The sequence below is a fragment of the Panulirus ornatus genome, chromosome 34 (genome assembly GCF_036320965.1).
Source record: "Panulirus ornatus isolate Po-2019 chromosome 34, ASM3632096v1, whole genome shotgun sequence".
In the NCBI taxonomy this organism is placed as follows: domain Eukaryota; kingdom Metazoa; phylum Arthropoda; class Malacostraca; order Decapoda; family Palinuridae; genus Panulirus; species Panulirus ornatus.
The window spans coordinates 1,233,328-1,253,055 of NC_092257.1; the positions used below are offsets into that span (position 1 = coordinate 1,233,328).

The window sequence follows — 19,728 nt, forward strand, 5'->3', positions numbered from 1 at the left end:
ACAGTTATTCAGTATAACGTTTAAAGTCTCATATACTCTAGATTGTGAATGTTTCCACAGCGCCGACTTAGCTCATCACCACATGTTCCCTGTGAACACACACACGAGTGAGGAAAAAAGTAAATACCAACGGCAATGGATCTTGAAAGTCCTCTTGAGATAGATAAGGTTACTCTCAACAATTATGTAAGTATATAAAACAAGGTGGATTTGAGCACTTTCACGATAATGTAGAATGTTATTTACGGTGTTTTCATTTAACCAGAGCTCTTCGCGTGTTCTGTTCGAGTTAATTAGTCAGTTTTGGTGTAATTTTATAAAACAGTTAGCAGTATTCCTTGCATGTACACAGATTTTTCATGAAGAACAAGAAATCCAAATTTAGGCCCGAAATGAAATCAATTATAGACGGTTATCGCCCCATACGTTCAACAGTACAATCAACCTGTTTTGCAAATATCATTTTGACCGCTGTTCTCGTGAACTGGCAGCATGTTTCTCCTTTCTCAAGGCTAGTACCCTTGTCATAATGATTCCCAGTTTGTGTGCGGAAACTAGCCATTTGAAAGTTTGCCGCTTTCATGCCTTGTATATCATGGGTTACTGGTGAGCGAGGATCTTAAGCCACAGCAACAATGTATTAAAGTGTGTAATAAGGCTAATAGGATGCTAGGGGTCATTGATAGGTTTGTTAGGAATGAAACTCCCAGAGTATTATCGTAGTTTTATTTTGCATTGGAGACCACATTTGGATTTTGTGGTACAGTTTTGGTCTTCATACTATGCAGTTGGTATAAATTGTTTAGAGTATAAAGGCGAATGAGAAAAATGATCCATAGAATTAGAAACCTCACTTATGAAGAAAGACTGAATTTGCACTCAAGAGGAGGTAGGGTAAAGGGGATATGATTAAGATTTGTAAAAGGGTGAAGGGCATTAATAAAGGTAACATGAATAAAGTTCTTAGAATGCTTAGAATGGTTCCACTAGATAGGACAAGACATAAAGGATTTAAGTAAGAAAAGGATACATTCAGGTCGGATGTTGGTAAATATCGGATTGGGAATAAGGTAGGAGCTTTATGGAAAAAGCTGCTAAGTACAATAGTGGAAGCTAGATCTTTAGGTAGCTTTGAATGAAGGTTGGATGTGTTTATGGGTTCAAGCAGTTGTCCTCACTTCTCATGTTAAGCTGCAGAATTTTCTTTGTCCTCTTGTTTGTCTCACTGTTATAACCTTTCTTCCTTGAAGAGTCTGGTCTCCGAACACATACAGATCCCTGATTAATTTTGGTTTTCTGTTATCATTCCTGAAATGGCAATAATTGTGGCATCTTTTGCCTGTGCCATACTGGTTTAAATATATATATATATATATAAGGTTATTTAATGTATGTATGACTCTTGGTGAGGTGCCTGAGGATTGGCGGAATGCGTGCATAGTGCCGTTGTACAAAGGCAAAGGGATAAGAGTGAGTGCTCAAATTACAGAGGTATAAGTTTGTTGAGTATTCCTGGTAAATTGTATGGGAGGGTATTGATTGAGAGGGTGAAGGCATGTACAGAGCATCAGATTGGGGAAGAGCAGTGTGGTTTCAGAAGTGGTAGAGGATGTGTGGATCAGGTGTGTGCTTTGAAGAATGTATGTGAGAAATACTTAGAAAAGCAAATGGATTTGTATGTAGCATTTATGGATCTGGAGAGGGCATATGATAGAGTTGATAGAGATGCTCTGTGGAAGGTATTAAGAATATATGGTGTGGGAGGCAAGTTGTTAGAAGCAGTGAAAAGTTTTTATCGAGGATGTAAGGCATGTGTATGTGTAGGAGGAGAGAAAAGTGATTGGTTCTCAGTGAATGTAGGTTTGCGGCAGGGGTGTGTGATGTCTCCATGGTTGTTTAATTTGTTTATGGATGGGGATGTTAGGGAGGTGAATGCAAGAGTTTTGGAAAGATGGGCAAGTATGAAGTCTGTTGTGGATGAGAGAGCTTGGGAAGTGAGTCAGTTGTTGTTCGCTGATGAGACAGCGCTGGTGGCTGATTCATGTGAGAAACTGCAGAAGCTGGTGACTGAGTTTGGTAAAGTGTGTGAAAGAAGAAAGTTAAGAGTAAATGTGAATAAGAGCAAGGTTATTAGGTACAGTAGGGTTGAGGGTCAAGTCAATTGGGAGGTAAGTTTGAATGGAGAAAAACTGGAGGAAGTAAAGTGTTTTAGATATCTGGGAGTGGATCTGGCAGCGGATGGAACCATGGAAGCAGAAGTGGATCATAGGGTGGGGGAGGGGGCGAAAATCCTGGGAGCCTTGAAGAATGTGTGGAAGTCGAGAACATTATCTCGGAAAGCAAAAATGGGTATGTTTGAAGGAATAGTGGTTCCAACAATGTTGTATGGTTGCGAGGCGTGGGCTATGGATAGAGTTGTGCGCAGGAGGATGGATGTGCTGGAAATGAGATGTTTGAGGACAGTGTGTGGTGTGAGGTAGTTTGATCGAGTAAGTAACGTAAGGGCAAGAGAGATGTGTGGAAATAAAAAGAGCGTGGTTGAGAGAGCAGAAGAGGGTGTTTTGAAATGGTTTGGGCACATGGAGAGAATGAGTGAGGAAAGATTGACCAAGAGGATATATGTGTCGGAGGTGGAGGGAACGAGGAGAAGTGGGAGACCAAATTGGAGGTGGAAAGATGGAGTGAAAAAAGATTTTGTGTGATCGGGGCCTGAACATGCAGGAGGGTGAAAGGAGGGCAAGGAATAGAGTGAATTGGATCGATGTGGCATACCGGGGTTGACGTGCTGTCAGTGGATTGAATCAAGGCATGTGAAGCGTCTGGGATAAACCATGGAAAGCTGTGTAGGTATGTATATTTGCGTGTGTGGACGTATGTATATACATGTGTATGGGGGTGGGTTGGGCCATTTCTTTCGTCTGTTTCCTTGCGCTACCTCGCAAACGCGGGAGACAGCGACAAAGTATAATAAATAAAATAAATAAATAAATAATTTATTTATATATTTTGCTTTGTCGCTGGACTATGGATAGAGTTGTGCGCAGGAGGATGGATGTGCTGAAAATGAGGTGTTTGAGGACAATGTGTGGTGTGAGGTGGTTTGATCGAGTAAGTAACGTAAGGGTAAGAGAGATGTGTGGAAATAAAAAGAGCGTGGTTGAGAGAGCAGAAGAGGGTGTTTTGAAATGGTGTGGTCACATGGAGAGAATGAGTGAGGAAAGATCGACCAAGAGGATATATGTGTCGGAGGTGGAGGGAACGAGGAGAAGAGGGAGACCAAATTGGAGGTGGAAACATGGAGTGAAAAAGATTTTGTGTGATCGGGGCCTGAACATGCAGGAGGGTGAAAGGAGGGCAAGGAATAGAGTGAATTGGAACGATGTGGTATACCGGGGTTGACGTGCTGTCAGTGGATTGAATCAAGGCATGTGAAGCGTCTGGGGTAAACCATGGAAAGCTGTGTAGGTATGTATATTTGCGTGTGTGGATGTATGTATATACATGTGTATGGGGGTGGGTTGGGCCATTTCTTTCGTCTGTTTCCTTGCGCTACCTCGCAAACGCGGGAGACCGGAAAAAAAAAAAATATGTATGTAAGTAGGAGAGATGGCCAGAGAGCGTTATTGGATTACATGTTAATTGATAGGCGTGCAAGAGAGACTTTTGGATGTTAATGTGCTGAGAGGTGCAAGTGGAGGGATGTCTGATCATTATCTTGTGGAGGCGAAGGTGAAGATTTGTAGAGGTTTTCAGAAAAGAAGAGAGAATGATGGGGTGAAGAGAGTGGTTAGAGTAAGTGAGCTTGGTAAGGAGACTTATGTGAGGAAGTACCAGGAGAGACTGAGTACAGAATGGAAAAAGGTGAGAACAAAGGAGGTAAGGGGAGTGGGGGAGGAATGGGATGTATTTAGGTAAGCAGTGAAGGCTTGCGCAAAAGTTGCTTGTGGCATGAGAAGCGTGGGAGGTGGGCAGATTAGAAAGGGTAGTGAGTGGTGGGATGAAGAAGTAAGATTATTATTGAAAGAGAACAGAGAGGCATTTGGATGATTTTTTGCAGGGAAATAATGCAAATGACTCAGAGATGTATAAAAGAAAGAGGCAGGAAGTTAAGAGAAAGGTGCAAGAGGTGAAAAAGAGGGCAAATGAGAGTTGGGGTGAGAGAGTTTCATTAAATTTTAGGGAGAATAAAAAGATGTTTTGGAAGGTGGCAAATAAAGTGTGCAAGGCAAGGGAACAAACGGGAACATCAGTGAAGGGGGCTAATGGGGAAGTGATAACAAGTAGTGGTGATGTGAGAAGATGGAGTGAGTATTTTGAAGGTTTGTTGAATGTGTTTGATGATAGAGTGGCAGATATGGGTGTTTTGGTCAAGGTGGTGTGCAAAGTTTGAGGGTTAGGGAGAGTGATTTAGTAAACAGAGAAGAGGTAGTAAAAGCTTTGTGGAAGATGAAAGCCGGCAAGGCAGCAGGTTTGGATGGTATTGTAGTGGAATTTTTTAAAAAAGTGGGTGACTGTATTGATGACTGGTTGGTAAGGTTATTTAATGTATGTATGACTCATGGTGAGGTGCCTGAGGATTGGCAGAATGCTTGCATAGTGCCATTGTACAAAGGCAAAGGGGATAAAAGTGAGTGCTCAAATTACAGAGGTATAAGTTTGTTGAGTATTTCTTGGAAATTATATGGGAGGGTATTGATTGAGAGAGTGAAGGCATGTACAGAGCATCAGATTGGGGAAGAGCAGTGTGGTTTCAGAATTGGTAGAGGATGTGTGGATCAGGTGTTTGCTTTGAAGAATGTATGAGAAATACTTAGAAAAGCAAATGGATTTGTATGTAGCATTTATGGATCTGGAGAAGGCATATGATACAGATGCTCTGTGGAACATGCACGAATACCTACATATATATACATATCAACTTATTTACATACACATATATATGTAGGAAGAGAGGAAAGTGATTGGTTCTCTGTGAATGTAGGTTTGCGGCAGGGGTGTGTGATGTCTCCATGGTTGTTTAATTTGTTTATGGATGGGGTTGTTAGGGAGGTAAATGCAAGAGTTTTGGAAAGAGGGGCAAGTATGAAGTCTGTTGGGGATGAGAGAGCTTGGGAAGTGAGTCAGTTGTTGTTCGCTGATGATACAGCACTGGTGGCTGATTCATGTGAGAAACTGCAGAAGCTGGTGACTGAGTTTGGTAAAGTGTGTGAAAGAAGAAAGTTAAGAGTAAATGTGAATAAGAGCAAGGTTATTAGGTACAGTAGGGTTGAGGATCAAGTCAATTGGGAGGTGAGTTTGAATGGAGAAAAACTGGAGGAAGTGAAGTGTTTTAGATATCTGGGAGTGGATCTGGCAGCGGATGGAACCATGGAAGCGGAAGTGGATCATAGGGTGGGGGAGGGGGCGAAAATTCTGGGGGCCTTGAAGAATGTGTGGAAGTGGAGAACATTATCTCAGAAAGCAAAAATGGGTATGTTTGAAGGAATAGTGGTTCCAACAATGTTGTATGGTTGCGAGGCGTGGGCTATGGATAGAGTTGTGCACAGGAGGATGGATGTGCTGGAAATGAGATGTTTGAGGACAATGTGTGGTGTGAGGTGGTTTGATCGAGTGAGTAACGTAAGGGTAAGAGAGATGTGTGGAAATAAAAAGAGCGTGGTTGAGAGAGCAGAAGAGGGTGTTTTGAAGTGGTTTGGGCACATGGAGAGAATGAGTGAGGAAAGATTGACCAAGAGGATATATGTGTCGGAGGTGGAGGGAACGAGGAGAAGAGGGAGACCAAATTGGAGGTGAAAAGATGGAGTGAAAATGATTTTGTGTGATCGGGGCCTGAACATGCAGGAGGGTGAAAGGAGGGCAAGGAATAGAGTGAATTGGAGCGATGTGGTATACCGGGGTTGACGTGCTGTCAGTGGATTGAATCAAGGCATGTGAAGCGTCTGGGGTAAACCATGGAAAGCTGTGTAGGTATGTATATTTGCGTGTGTGGACGTATGTATATACATGTGTATGGGGGGGGTTGGGTCATTTCTTTCGTCTGTTTCCTTGCGCTACCTCGCAAACGCGGGAGACATCTCAATGTACACATATATATACACACACAGACACATACATATATACCCATGCACACAATTCACACTGTCTGCCTTTATTCATTCCCATCGCCACCTTGCCACACATGGAATACCATCCCCCTCCCCCCCTCATGTGTGCGAGGTAGCGCTAGGAAAAGACCACAGAGGCCCCATTCTTTTCACACTCAGTCTCTAGCTGTCATGCAATAATGCCCAAAACCACAGCTCCCTTTCCACATCCAGGTCCCACACAACTTTCCATGGTTTACCCCAGACGTTTCACATGCCCTGATTCAATCCACTGACAGCACATCAACCCCGGTATACCACATCGATCCAATTCACTCTATTCCTTGCCCGCCTTTCACCCTCCTGCATGTTCAGGCCCCTATCACTCAAAATCTTTTTCACTCCATCTTTCCACCTCCAATTTGGTCTCCCACTTCTCTCGTTCCCTCCACCTCCGACACATATATCCTCTTAGTCAATCTTTCCTCACTCATTCTCTCGATGTGCCCAAACCATTTCAAAACACCCTCTTCTGCTCTCTCAACAACGCTCTTTTTATTTCCACACATCTCTCTTACCCTTACATTACTTACTCGATCAAACCACCTCACACCACACATTGTCCTCAAACATCTCATTTCCAGCACATCCACCCTCCTGCGCACAACTCTATCCATAGCCCACGCCTCACAACCATACAACATTGTTGGTACCACTATTCCTTCAAACATACCCATTTTTGCTTTCTGAGATAATGTTCTCGACTTCCACACATTTTTTTTTTTTTGTCGGTCTCCTGCGTTTGCAAGGTAGTGCAAGGAAACAGACGAAAGAAACGGCCCAACCCACCCCTATACACATGTATATGCATACACGTCCACACACGCAAATATACATACCTACACAGCTTTCCATGGTTTACCCCAGACGCTTCACATGCCCTGATTCAATCCACTGACAGCACGTCAACCCCGGTATACCACATCGATCCAATTCACTCTATTCCTTGCCCTCCTTTCACCCTCCTGCATGTTCAGGCCCCAATCACACAAAATCTTTTTCACTCCATCTTTCCACCTCCAATTTGGTCTCCCACTTCTCCTCGTACCCTCCACCTCCAACACATATATCCTCTTGGTCAATCTTTCCTCACTCATTCTCTCCATGTGCCCAAACCATTTCAAAACACCCTCTTCTGCTCTCTCAACCACGCTCTTTTTATTTCCACACATCTCTCTTACCCTTACGTTACTTACTCGATCAAACCACCTCACACCACACATTGTCCTCAGACATCTCATTTCCAGCACATCCACCCTCCTGCGCACAACTCTATCCATAGCCCACGCCTCGCAACCATACAAAATTGTTGGAACCACTATTCCTTCAAACATACCCATTTTTGCTTTCCGAGATAATGTTCTCGACTTCCACACATTCTTCAAGGCTCCCAGGATTTTCGCCCCCTCCCCCACTCTATGATCCACTTCCGCTTCCATGGTTCCATCCGCTGCCAGATCCACTCCCAGATATCTAAAACACTTTACTTCCTCCAGTTTTTCTCCATTCAAACTTACCTCCCAATTGACTTGACCCTCAACCCTACTGTACCTAATAACCTTGCTCTTATTCACATTTACTCTTAACTTTCTTCTTTCACACACTTTACCAAACTCAGTCACCAGCTTCTGCAGTTTCTCACATGAATCAGCCACCAGCGCTGTATCATCAGCGAACAACAACTGACTCACTTCCCAAGCTCTCTCATCCACAACAGACTTCATACTTGCCCCTCTTTCCAAAACTCTTGCATTCACCTCCCTAACAACCCCATCCATAAACACATATATATACATATATACACATGTACATATTCATACTTGCTGCCTTCATGCATTCCTGGTGCTACTCCATCCCACAGGCAACAGCATTGCTACCCCCTGCTTCAGCGAGGTAGCACTAGGAAAACAGACAAAAAAGGCCACATTCATTCACACTCAGTCTCTAGTTGTCATGTGTAATGTACTGATACCACCCCTATCCACATCCAGGCCCCACAGACCTTTCCATGGTTTACCCCAAACATTTCACATGCCCTGGTTCTGTCCATTGACAGCACATGGACCCCAGTATACCACATCATTGCAATTCACTCTTTTCCATGCACACTTCTCACCCTTCTGTATGTTCAGGCCTTGATCTCTCAAAATCTTTTTCACTCCATCCTTTCACTTCCAATTTGGTCTCCCACTTCTCCTCGTTTCTTCCGCCTCTGACACATATATCCTCTCTGTCATTCTTTCCTCACTCATTCTCTCCATGTGTCCAAACCATTTCAAGGGAAATATAAGAGCAAAAGAATTTGTAATGTAAAGATTCGTTATTTAATGTGTTGTAGTAGTTTAAAGACAGTGATTTTAACTTATTAATATCCACAAACATCACATGAATGTATTTGCCATGGTAGAGTTGTAGTTTAGTGCTGTGGCCTTGTTAACTGGAATCAGTAGAATTTCTTTTGGAATGGTCTGATTTATCATGGTGAATACATCAACCAGGGGAGTGTGACAGATTTTTTTTTCTATTTCGTAATTGAATAGATTTTACTTTAGGGGCTGCTTTGAAGATCAGAGAAGACGTATGGGGTTACTAGCATAAGTGTGGGTGAAGCAGTTATAAGAATTACAGAACCTGTGGAAACCTTGCCTAACTTTCCTTGGCCGCCAAGTTTACACTACTTTTCATTATTGTAGTTGAATATTCATAACATAACATTCTAACATTCCTAAATATATGAATTTCTCAGACATTTCTAATTTTTCTTTGTTTCAAAAAAAATATTCCTTTTAGAGTCTAGTTAAATAAGCTAACATTTGTTAATTCCATTTCCTCACAGATGGTGATGAATAGACCTCTAGCACGCCAAGGAAAGGATCATGTGATCAAAAGACTTATAAGGGTTTCCAAGAAGCTACGTGAAAAGAAGACAGACGATGATAAACAAAAGGAAAGGTTTCAGCGTAAGGCTGACAGACTCTTGAAGGAAGTTAAGTTTTTGAAGGTATAGTGGCCTGAAAAAAGAGCAAAGGCTTATTGAACTGTTTATCTTATTTTCATTTTGAGTTATATCCAAGCATAAATAAAGTTGGAAAATTGTTGATTTTTAGAGAAGCCACCAGTCATGGCAGTTCCAGTGGATCACAGACTTGCTCATATACCTTACCCATATTGCATTTCTGAAAGTTGTTCTTTTCATTGTTAGAAATTCATTATAGCATCATCACATACAGTATTTTTCTTTCAGCAATTGCATCCAGATAATGTGTTGAAGTTTGCACTCCTGAATAAGAAGTCATTTGCTGCTGTTGGCAATAATGTGAGTGAAATGTACTTTTTGTGTTGAAGATTTGTTTCATTACAATGGTTAGGATGCAAGGGTGTGGGGTAAATGTGAATGAATCTTGTCTAAAGTACTAGAAAATTGTAGAATATTACTTTTATGAAAGAATTCATACTAATTTAAATACACTGATTCCCTATTTAGATGCAAGATCTACCAATTCTTTATATATTCCTGTTTCCTTTAGAATTGAGTTTAGGTGTAAACAAAGTGCAGGTTTCATCATGATTTTAACTTAATTGAGATGTTCTTGTAAGTCATTAAGGATTGGGACTTTTTGTTTTACAAAAAAATTGTACATAATATTGTCATATTGTCATAATAGTAGATGTCTCTGAAAAGAGCATTATGACATTGAAGAATAGTGTTTAACTTTAACTCAGCAATTATGATTGCAGTTTTTTCCACCAATTTTTTTTTTAGCTGTGCAATACTTACATATCAGGAAAATTGCAGTCGTTTAATTAGACTGATTCTCTTTGTACACAAACTACTCAGCAAAAGACTTACCTGAAAATATATATGTACCTCATATGGCATCTTTCTTTCAAAAATGTGCAGTACTGGAGAATAAGATTATGTGCTGTAAGACTGGAATTTATACTGAAGGTTAATTCCAAATTGAGCTATTATTCTTTTCACGGTAAATATACTTTGTTTGTAACTGAGAGCCAGCTTGTAACACTTTAGTTACAAGCAGAATTATTTGGTCATCATGCTCTTTCATAACAGGCATTTGTATTACAGGCTGAATGACATAACAGGTAGATTTTGATGATAGTATTATTTTATAGTACAAACACACACATTTTTGCACAAGTGACAATCAAAATAACAAATTCCTCTTTCCTCAAACACCATCAACACTGAAAGCAGTATACTAATTGAGCTAAAGAGACTACATATTTCAACATTCAGAATATATTAGTTAGGTTTTCCTTATTGTAATTCACCGAAGATTTTTTATTGTTTCTTACACAGCCAAAGGCAAAGATAGAGGAGAGAGCACTGTGTCGTGTAGCAGAACATAAAGGCATTAATACTAGCATCAGCAAACTCCGGGACCGGTATACAAATTGGTCAGAAGATATTCCAGTCTTTATCAAGGTTAGTTATAGCTAATCAAAAGGTTTGTGTAGTCTTTGTTGATCTAAACGTCTATTTCTGACACCCATTCCCTCTGGGAACTCTCTCTCGAGAGAGAGAGAATGGCCAAGGCAAAAGAGTCTCCATAATTAGTGAACTCCAGTGCTGCATCTTAGCCTTTATTTATTTCATTTATGTTTTAATATTGTACTTTGTCGCTGTCTCCTGTGTTAGCGAGGTAGCACAAGGAAACTGACGTAAGGATGGCCCAATCCACCCACATACACATGTATATACATAAACGCCCACACATACACATATACATACCTATACACTTTAACATATACATACATATACTTACACAGACACATACATATATGCACATGTACATATTCATACATGCTGCCTTCATCCATTCCTGTCGCCATCCCACCACACATGAAATGGCACCCCCCTCCCCCTGCATGCGTGCGAGGAAGTGCTAGGAAAAGACAACAAAGGCCACATTCGTTCACACTCAGTCTCTAACTGTCATGTGTAATGCACTGAGACCACAGTCTCCTTTCCACATCCAGGCCCCACAAAACTTTCCAGATGCTTCACATTCCCTGTTTCAATCCATTGACAGCACGTTGACCCAGGTATACCACATCGTTCCAATTCACTCTTTTCCTTGCACGCCTTTCACCCTCCTGTATGTTCAGGCCCCGATCGCTCAAAATCCTTTTCATTCCATCCTTCCACCTCCAATTTGGTCTCCCACATCTCATTCTCTCCTCCTCTTACACATATATCTTCTTTGTCAATCTTTCCTCATTCATTCTCTCCATGTGACCAAACCATTTTAAAACACCCTCTTCTGTTCTCTCAACTACACTCTATTACCACACACCTCTCTTACCCTTTCATTACTTACTCGATCAAACCACCTCGCACCACCCTCCTCCACACAGCCCTATCTCTAGCCCATGCCTCAACCATATAACATTGTTTGAACCGCTATTCCTTCAAACATATCCATTTTTGCTTTGCGAGATAATATTCTCGTCTTCCACACATTCTTCACTGCTCCCAGAACCTTCACCCCCTCCCCTACCCTGTGATGCACTTCCACTTCCTTGGTTCCATCTGCTGCTAATTCCACTCCCAGATATTCAAAACACTTCCCTTCCTCCAGTTTTTCTCCATTCAAACTTACTTCCCAATTTACTTGTCCCTCAACCCTACTGAACTTAATAACCTTGCTCTTATTCACATTTACTCTCAACTTTCCTCTTTCACACACTTTACCAAATTTAGTCACCAACTTATGCAGTTTCTCACCCAAATCAATCACCAGCACTGTATCATCAGCAAACAATAACTGGCTCACTTCCCAAGCCCTATCATAGACAACAAACTGTATACTTGCCCCTCTCTCCAAAACTGTTGCATTCACCTCCCTAACCACCCAATCCATAAACAAACAACCATGGAGACATCACGCACCCCTGCTGCAAACCAACATTCCCTAGGAACCAATCACTGTCCTCTCTTCATACTTGGACTTATGCCTTACATCCTTGGTAAAAACTTTTCACTGCTTCTAGCAACTTATTTCCCACACCATATACTCATAATACCTTCCTCAAAGCATCTCTATCAACCCTATCATGTGCCTTCTCCAGATCAATAAATGTTACGTACAAATTCATCTGTTTTTCTAAGTATTTCTCACATACATTCTTCAAAGCAAATACCTGATTCACACATCCTCTACCACTTCTGAAATCACACTGCTCTTCCCCAATCTGATGCTCTGTACATGCCTTTACCCTCTCAATCAATACCTTCCCATGTAATTTCCCAGGAATACTCAACAAACTTATACATACCTCTGTAATTTGAACACTCACCTTTATCCCCTTTGCCTTTGTACAGTGGCACTATGCAAGCATTCTGCCAATCCTCTGTCACTTCACCATGAACCATACATACATTGAATAGCCTTACCAACCAGTCAACAGCACAGTCACCATCTTTTGTAATAAATTCCACTGCAATACCATCCAAACCCGCTGCCTTGCTGGCTTTCATCTTCCGCAAAGCTTTCACCACCTCTTCTCTGTTTACCAAACCATTCTTCTGTACTCTCTCACTTCGCACACCACCTCAACCAAAACACCCTATATCTGCCACTCTATCATCAAACATATTCAACAAACCTTCAAAATACTCACTCCCTCTCCTTCTCACATCACCACAACTTGTTATTACCTCCCCATTTGCCCACTTCACCAATGTTCCCATTCGTTCTCTTGTCTTACGCAATATATTTACCTCCTTCCAAAACATCTTATTATTCTCCCTAAGATTTAATGATACTCTCTCACCCCAACTCTCATTTACCCTCTATTTCACCTCTTACACCTTTCTCTTGACCCCCTGCCGCTTTCTTTTATACATCTCCCAGTCATTTGCACTACTTCCTTGCAAAAATCGCCTCTCTCTTCTCTTTCACTAACAATCTTACTTCTTCATCCCACCACTCACTACCCTTTCTAATCTGCCTGCCTCCAACCTTTCTCGTGCGACAATCATCTTTTGTGCAAGCCATCACTGCTTCCCTAAATACATCCCATTTCTCCCCACTCCCCTTATGTCATTTGCTCTCACTTTTTGCCATTCTGCACTCAATCTCTCCTGGTACTTCCTCACACAAATCTCCTTTCCAAGCTCACTTATTCTCACCACTCTCTTCACCCTACCATTATCTCTTCTTTTCTGAAAACCTCTACATATCTTCACCTCCACCTCCACCTCCACCTCCACAAGATAATGATTAGACTTCCCTCCAGCTGCCCCTCTCAGTGCATTGACATCCAAAAGTCTCTCTTTCACATGCCTATCATGCCTTAGGGAACTTCCTGTGAATGGCAGAAGCTTTTCTTCGATGGCTTAGTATGCCCATGACATGCTTTAGCATTTATTTAAAATCACACTACCTAGGTGTATTTCAGTTTATTTGAACCACTTTCTATTTGTGCTGTTTGATCTTACACATGATCTGTTTCCTCAGAAGTTCAGCTGGCTCTATGAAGTATGTCTTACAGCTGTAATTCTTCTTGAGAAAGCACATGTCACAATTATATATATCAAATGCCTAGTTGTAGTAAAGTACTAGAAGAGCTACCAGCATATTCACCTTGTCAACCATCCTTTCACATGAACAGAAGACACATTTACATGCTGTTTGGGAAACTGTATCTTTGTAAAGCACCTCTGCCTGATACAGTATCTAAGACAATTGCTTCAAACCTATCAAAATAATAAACCTCTTAGAAATTTTTAGTGGTGCATTAAACATAATATTATATTATCTCAGATATCATAAGAAGTCATATGTTGATTTTTTTTTCTATCATACAGTCTGCAAAAGGCCTTGTCGGCCCCCATATATTTTCTAAAGCTATAGATAGCTAAGATTTATTGTGGATACAATCATATTTTGCTCTCAGGGTGAAATCATCATACATTTGGTCGCACAGACTAGTGTTTTTAACTAGGAACACCAGCAACCCACCTCATTGTACATCAAGCTACTTTGAGGAAATGTTCTTTCTTTAGTCTTCCAGGCTGCCACTTCACTTTGGAAATTTTGCTTTTGGGTGCTGTATTTCTCTCATATGAGCTTTGAGATGGTTGTCTCTTATCTTTCTAAGGAAGAGAAAGCCCAAATTCTTTCCTGGAAGCAAGAAAATGTGGGTAATGTCGAGATTTTTAGGCATACTGGATGCTCAGAATACACAGTCAGGCAGTTGCTTCCAGCAGTGCCCCGTCAGTGCCTTGCCTCATTTAGATCAAGACCCTGTGGACCCAAAACATGGAAGTAGAGTATAAAAAGAAGAACTGCTAGTTCCATGGCCAGATGTTTGTATATAGTACTCAAGGCCAAAGGAGAGATAACAGAGTAATATAAGACTGACTGCCTCTGAAAGTATATGGGGAGGCGGACAAGGTTTGTTGTGGACACTGCATGTGGTAGCTCAAATCCAAAAGGCTGCTGCATTGTTATCGTGTATCCTATAATGTTATGTTCATCATCATCTTATGGCATAAGCACCTTTTTCTTGATGAACTTAGTCTTTCTGGGATTAATAAAGGGACAGTTTTTTACAGGTCAGTTTTTCTGTGTGTTCCAGGGCCTTGGTGTTCGTCATCGAAATGAGAAACTGAAGAAATTAAAGAGGTTAGGCAAACTGGAGAGTTTTCTTAAAAAAGAGCGACAATATCTCAGCCTTCTACAAGAGTTCACTGATATAGACATAGACCCAAACATCCTTAGGAATTCTACCAGTGCCACTAAGGAAATAGAAGAAAAACAGACTAGTAGCGTAAATGGAAAGAGGAAGGAGAAAATGAATTCTAAATCTTTGAAGGTAGTGAAAAGAAGGAAGGCAGAGAAAAATGTGGATCAGGTGGGTAAAGAGAATGACTCAGGAGTAGGAGAAAGTGGAAAAGGAGAGGATAATGACAAGGTTAATGTTGCCATGGGAAGTAAAGGGAATGAAAAAGTTGAAAAAATGACAGAAGAAAAAATTAAAGAAAGCACCATGAGTTATCATGGTAGTCATGAGATAGAGAATATTGACTCGGAAAATGATATCTGTGCTGATGATAGTGAGAGTGAGCACAGAGATAATGAAGCAAGTACCATAAATGGTGAAAATGATAGTGATAATGAGGATAGTAATGAAAGTGACAGTAAAGATCAACCAGACTGTAGTGATGATGGGAGCAAAAAAATACTAGTAAGGAAAAGCAATGTGAGCTCAAAGTGCTATATTGTTAGCAAAGTTGGCAAATCCTCAGGCACTGCAGAAGTGAAACAGTTAGACCTTAAAAATATTAATGGATCAATTCAGGGAAATGAGGATCATGAGGTCATGGATTCTGATGATGATTTCTTTTTTGGCAAAACAGAACCAGGAAAAACTAAAATGACCAGAAAAAGTAGTTTTTTCCTGAGATCAGGTAAAGATGAAGTAGGAACAGATGACTATGAGTCAGATAATAGAGAAAGTGCCCAAAGTAGCTTCGACAAGGATGCTGTGGATTCGGATGATAATCTTGCTGTAGATTCTAGCAAATTCTTCAAAAGAAATTTATACAGGAATTTTGATGGACAGGGTGAAAATAGGGGACGAGGTGGAAATAGGGGACAAATTGGAAATAGGGGACGAATTGGAAATAGGGGACGAATTGGAAATAGGGGACGAATTGGAAATAGGGGACGAGGTGGAAATCGGGGACGAGGTGACAGAGGACAGGGAAGAAGCAGAGGACAACAATGGGACAGAGGGCATAGAGGACAGAGAGGAGATAGGAGCTACAGAGGGCACAGAGAAAGAGGAGGTGGTAAGAGAAATTATGGAAAAGGGGAGGGAGAAGATAGTGGAGAAAAGCCCCTCAAAAGTGAAAATGTTAATAAAGATATGGGTTATATGAAAGACAACATAGAATATGGAGGAGGAGGTAGGAGAGGTGAAAGCCAAAGACCAGGAACTGAAAGAGGCAGAAGTCAAGTGGACAGAGTGCACAGCAGAGGATATCCAAGAGGAAAGCAGTTTAGCAGGGGTTCTAATCGGGGTTGTCAAGGTCAGAGATCTCGCACCAGATCCAGAAGTAGAATGAGGAGGCAGAGGTAAAATACTTAGAGTTCTGTTTTGAGATTGCTTGGATTTTTTGTTTCATGGAACTATTTTGTGAACTATCTAGCATGCAATATTTTGATTAAGAGATTGAAGATATTCCCTGAGAAATATGGTATGTTACTGCTTAGTGCCTCTAATGTAGCAGTGTATGCTGTTCTGATTTATTTTACATTATTTTTGTTTCAGTGATGGCGGTAATCCTAACCTGATTCCTCTGGCAGTGAAAGGTGAGAAAACTTAATTTCTAACAAACACAAAACATTTTGAAGGTTTGTTGAATGTGTCTGATGACAGAGTGGCAGATATAGGGTGTTTTGGTCGAGGTGGTGTGCAAAGTGAGAGGGTTAGGGAAAATGATTTGGTAAACAGAGAAGAGGTAGTAAAAGCTTTGCGGAAGATGAAAGCCGGCAAGGCAGCAGGTTTGGATGGTATTGCAGTGGAATTTATTAAAAAAGGGGGTGACTGTATTGCTGACTGGTTGGTAAGGTTATTTAATGTATGTATGACTCATGGTGAGGTGCCTGAGGATTGGCGGAATGCGTGCATAGTGCCATTGTACAAAGGCAAAGGGGATAAGAGTGAGTGCTCAAATTACAGAGGTATAAGTTTGTTGAGTATTCCTGGTAAATTATATGGGAGGGTATTGATTGAGAGGGTGAAGGCATGTACAGAGCATCAGATTGGGGAAGAGCAGTGCGGTTTCAGAAGTGGTAGAGGATGTGTGGATCAGGTGTTTGCTTTGAAGAATGTATGTGAGAAATACTTAGAAAAGCAAATGGATTTGTATGTAGCATTTATGGATCTGGAGAAGGCATATGATAGAGTTGATAGAGATGCTCTGTGGAAGGTATTAAGAATATATGGTGTGGGAGGCAAGTTGTTAGAAGCAGTGAAAAGTTTTTATCGAGGATGTAAGGCATGTGTACGTGTAGGAAGAGAGGAAAGTGATTGGTTCTCAGTGAATGTAGGTTTGCGGCAGGGATGTGTGATGTCTCCATGGTTGTTTAATTTGTTTATGGATGGGGTTGTAAGGGAGGTAAATGCAAGAGTCCTGGAAAGAGGGGCAAGTATGAAGTCTGTTGGGGATGAGAGAGCTTGGGAAGTGAGTCAGTTGTTGTTCGCTGATGATACAGCGCTGGTGGCTGATTCATGTGAGAAACTGCAGAAGCTGGTGACTGAGTTTGGTAAAGTGTGTGGAAGAAGAAAGTTGAGAGTAAATGTGAATAAGAGCAAGGTTATTAGGTACAGTAGGGGTGAGGGTCAAGTCAATTGGGAGGTGAGTTTGAATGGAGAAAAACTGGAGGAAGTGAAGTGTTTTAGATATCTGGGAGTGGATCTGTCAGCGGATGGAACCATGGAAGCGGAAGTGGATCATAGGGTGGGGGAGGGGGCGAAAATTTTGGGAGCCTTGAAAAATGTGTGGAAGTCGAGAACATTATCTCGGAAAGCAAAAATGGGTATGTTTGAGGGAATAGTGGTTCCAACAATGTTGTATGGTTGCGAGGCGTGGGCTATGGATAGAGATGTGCGCAGGAGGATGGATGTGCTGGAAATGAGATGTTTGAGGACAATGTGTGGTGTGAGGTGGTTTGATCGAGTAAGTAACGTAAGGGTGAGAGAGATGTGTGGAAATAAAAAGAGCGTGGTTGAGAGAGCAGAAGAGGGTGTTTTGAAATGGTTTGGGCACATGGAGAGAATGAGTGAGGAGAGATTGACCAAGAGGATATATGTGTCGGAGGTGGAGGGAACGAGGAGAAGAGGGAGACCAAATTGGAGGTGGAAAGATGGAGTGAAAAAGATTTTGTGTGATCGGGGCCTGAACATGCAGGAGGGTGAAAGGAGGGCAAGAAATAGAGTGAATTGGAGTCATGTGGTATACAGGGGTTGACGTGCTGTCAGTGGATTGAAGCAAGGCATGTGAAGCGTCTGGGGTAAACCATGGAAAGCTGTGTAGGTATGTATATTTGCGTGTGTGGACGAGTGTATGTACATGTGTATGGGGGGGGGGGGTTGGGCCATTTCTTTCGTCTGTTTCCTTGCGCTACCTCGCAAACGCGGGAGACAGCGACAAAGTATAAAAAAAAGAAAAAAAAAAAAAAAAACATCCAGTGTTTTTCAAAGTTTGAAGGTCTTCATGATATTGTTTATATTCCCAAAGAACTGAAATGGATTCATGTTTTGCAAAATAGTTGGGGCCTAAGCTTAATTCTATGCCTGCATGGTAATTTAGTGAACTTTATTTATTTTAATTACACATTTGATAACCTTTTATTATGATCAGAATCATTTCCATCCCAGCCATCTTTGGTTATTCTCTAGTGAGAAAGTCCATTTATCCTGTGTTTTACACACACTTACAGAGATATTGGCCATAAATGAGTTTTCATTGTTTGTTTTGAACCAAATATATCCATGTGCTCTTAACTCCATGCTCACTTCCATGAAGTAGAGTTACTGAATAATTACTCCATGCTCACTTCCATGAAGTAGAGTTACTGAATAATTATTCCTTTGGTTGCTTTTCCATGCAACAAGAAATAGCTTAATTGATATTATTTTTAAGATTGAGTGTGAATTCATAAAAGATGCAGATTAGGATATCTGCAAAGATGTATATGCCATAAGAGCTTGTGTGAATCACCTCAATGTAGAGTCAAGAGGTACTTTACTTTATATTAATGGAGTTTTGTTCTGTTTGGATACTATAAATAGGATGACAGCTGTTTTCTTTGGATGTTTTTAAAGGTGAAACAGCACCAGCACCAAGTGGACACCTGTTGTCTCTCCATCCATCATGGCAAGCCAAATTACATGAGAAGCAACAGTCAGCTTCCATCCACCAGTTTTCCGGTAAACATATGGTATTTGACAACAATTAATTATGCTTTAATAACCATCAATTTTAAAGGTTCTGGGTTTTTGTGGATATTACCTTCACATAAAATTGGTTTTAAGATATTATCATATACCTTGTAAACTCATCATAACTTTACCGATCATATTAGTGCTTTAAAATATTACAAAGAATTTTTGTTTGAAAAGTATTTAGAGAAGAACAGAAATTAAGCAATGTACTGTATTACTTGAATACACTGGTTAGTAATTGTATTTTCTTACTCGATAGATTTTGTTAATATAAATGGTATGTTGTAAGAATAGCAAAGATTTTACTGTTGTGTCTGTGATGACAAGAGACTGTTTTTTATGTAAAAATAGTTAGCCAAAATTTTGGAATACCATAGTAATAAATATCAAGAAAAAGCAGTATTTCAAAATCCCATGAAGAAGTTTAGAATCACTTGGAAAAGGTAGGATATAGTAATATAGCATTGGTGGCTGGAAAAGGTGGATATAGTAACATAGCACTGGTGGGATGATGACTGGAGAATCTTGGACTGTAATAATAAGTTGAGTGACTGACACATTTGTAAACTAGTTTCCACAGTACTCAGCTTATCACTACATC

At 40.8% G+C, this 19,728-nt stretch overlaps 1 protein-coding gene across 1 annotated transcript; it reads left to right on the plus strand.

The window, feature by feature from the left end:
* Positions 1-31: 31 nt before the first annotated feature.
* LOC139759744 (uncharacterized) lies at positions 32-19,523 on the plus strand. The gene is made up of 7 exons (XM_071682172.1): positions 32-186; positions 8,980-9,144; positions 9,388-9,459; positions 10,465-10,590; positions 14,751-16,252; positions 16,449-16,489; positions 19,008-19,523. The coding sequence occupies exons 1-7, from the start codon at positions 136-138 to the stop codon at positions 19,139-19,141; spliced, it is 2,091 nt and encodes a 696-aa protein (XP_071538273.1). The 5' UTR covers positions 32-135; the 3' UTR covers positions 19,142-19,523.
* Positions 19,524-19,728: the final 205 nt, after the last annotated feature.

What these genes read in the sequence shown, in the direction of transcription:
- LOC139759744 (XM_071682172.1), top strand. Translation starts at nt 136, where the DNA reads ATGGATCTTGAAAGTCCTCTTGAGATAGATAAGGTTACTCTCAACAAT. An exon ending in ATATTCCAGTCTTTATCAAG is followed by an intron (nt 10,591 to 14,750) that starts GTTAGTTATAGC and finishes TGTGTGTTCCAG; the next exon opens with GGCCTTGGTGTTCGTCATCG. An exon ending in GATTCCTCTGGCAGTGAAAG is followed by an intron (nt 16,490 to 19,007) that starts GTGAGAAAACTT and finishes ATGTTTTTAAAG; the next exon opens with GTGAAACAGCACCAGCACCA.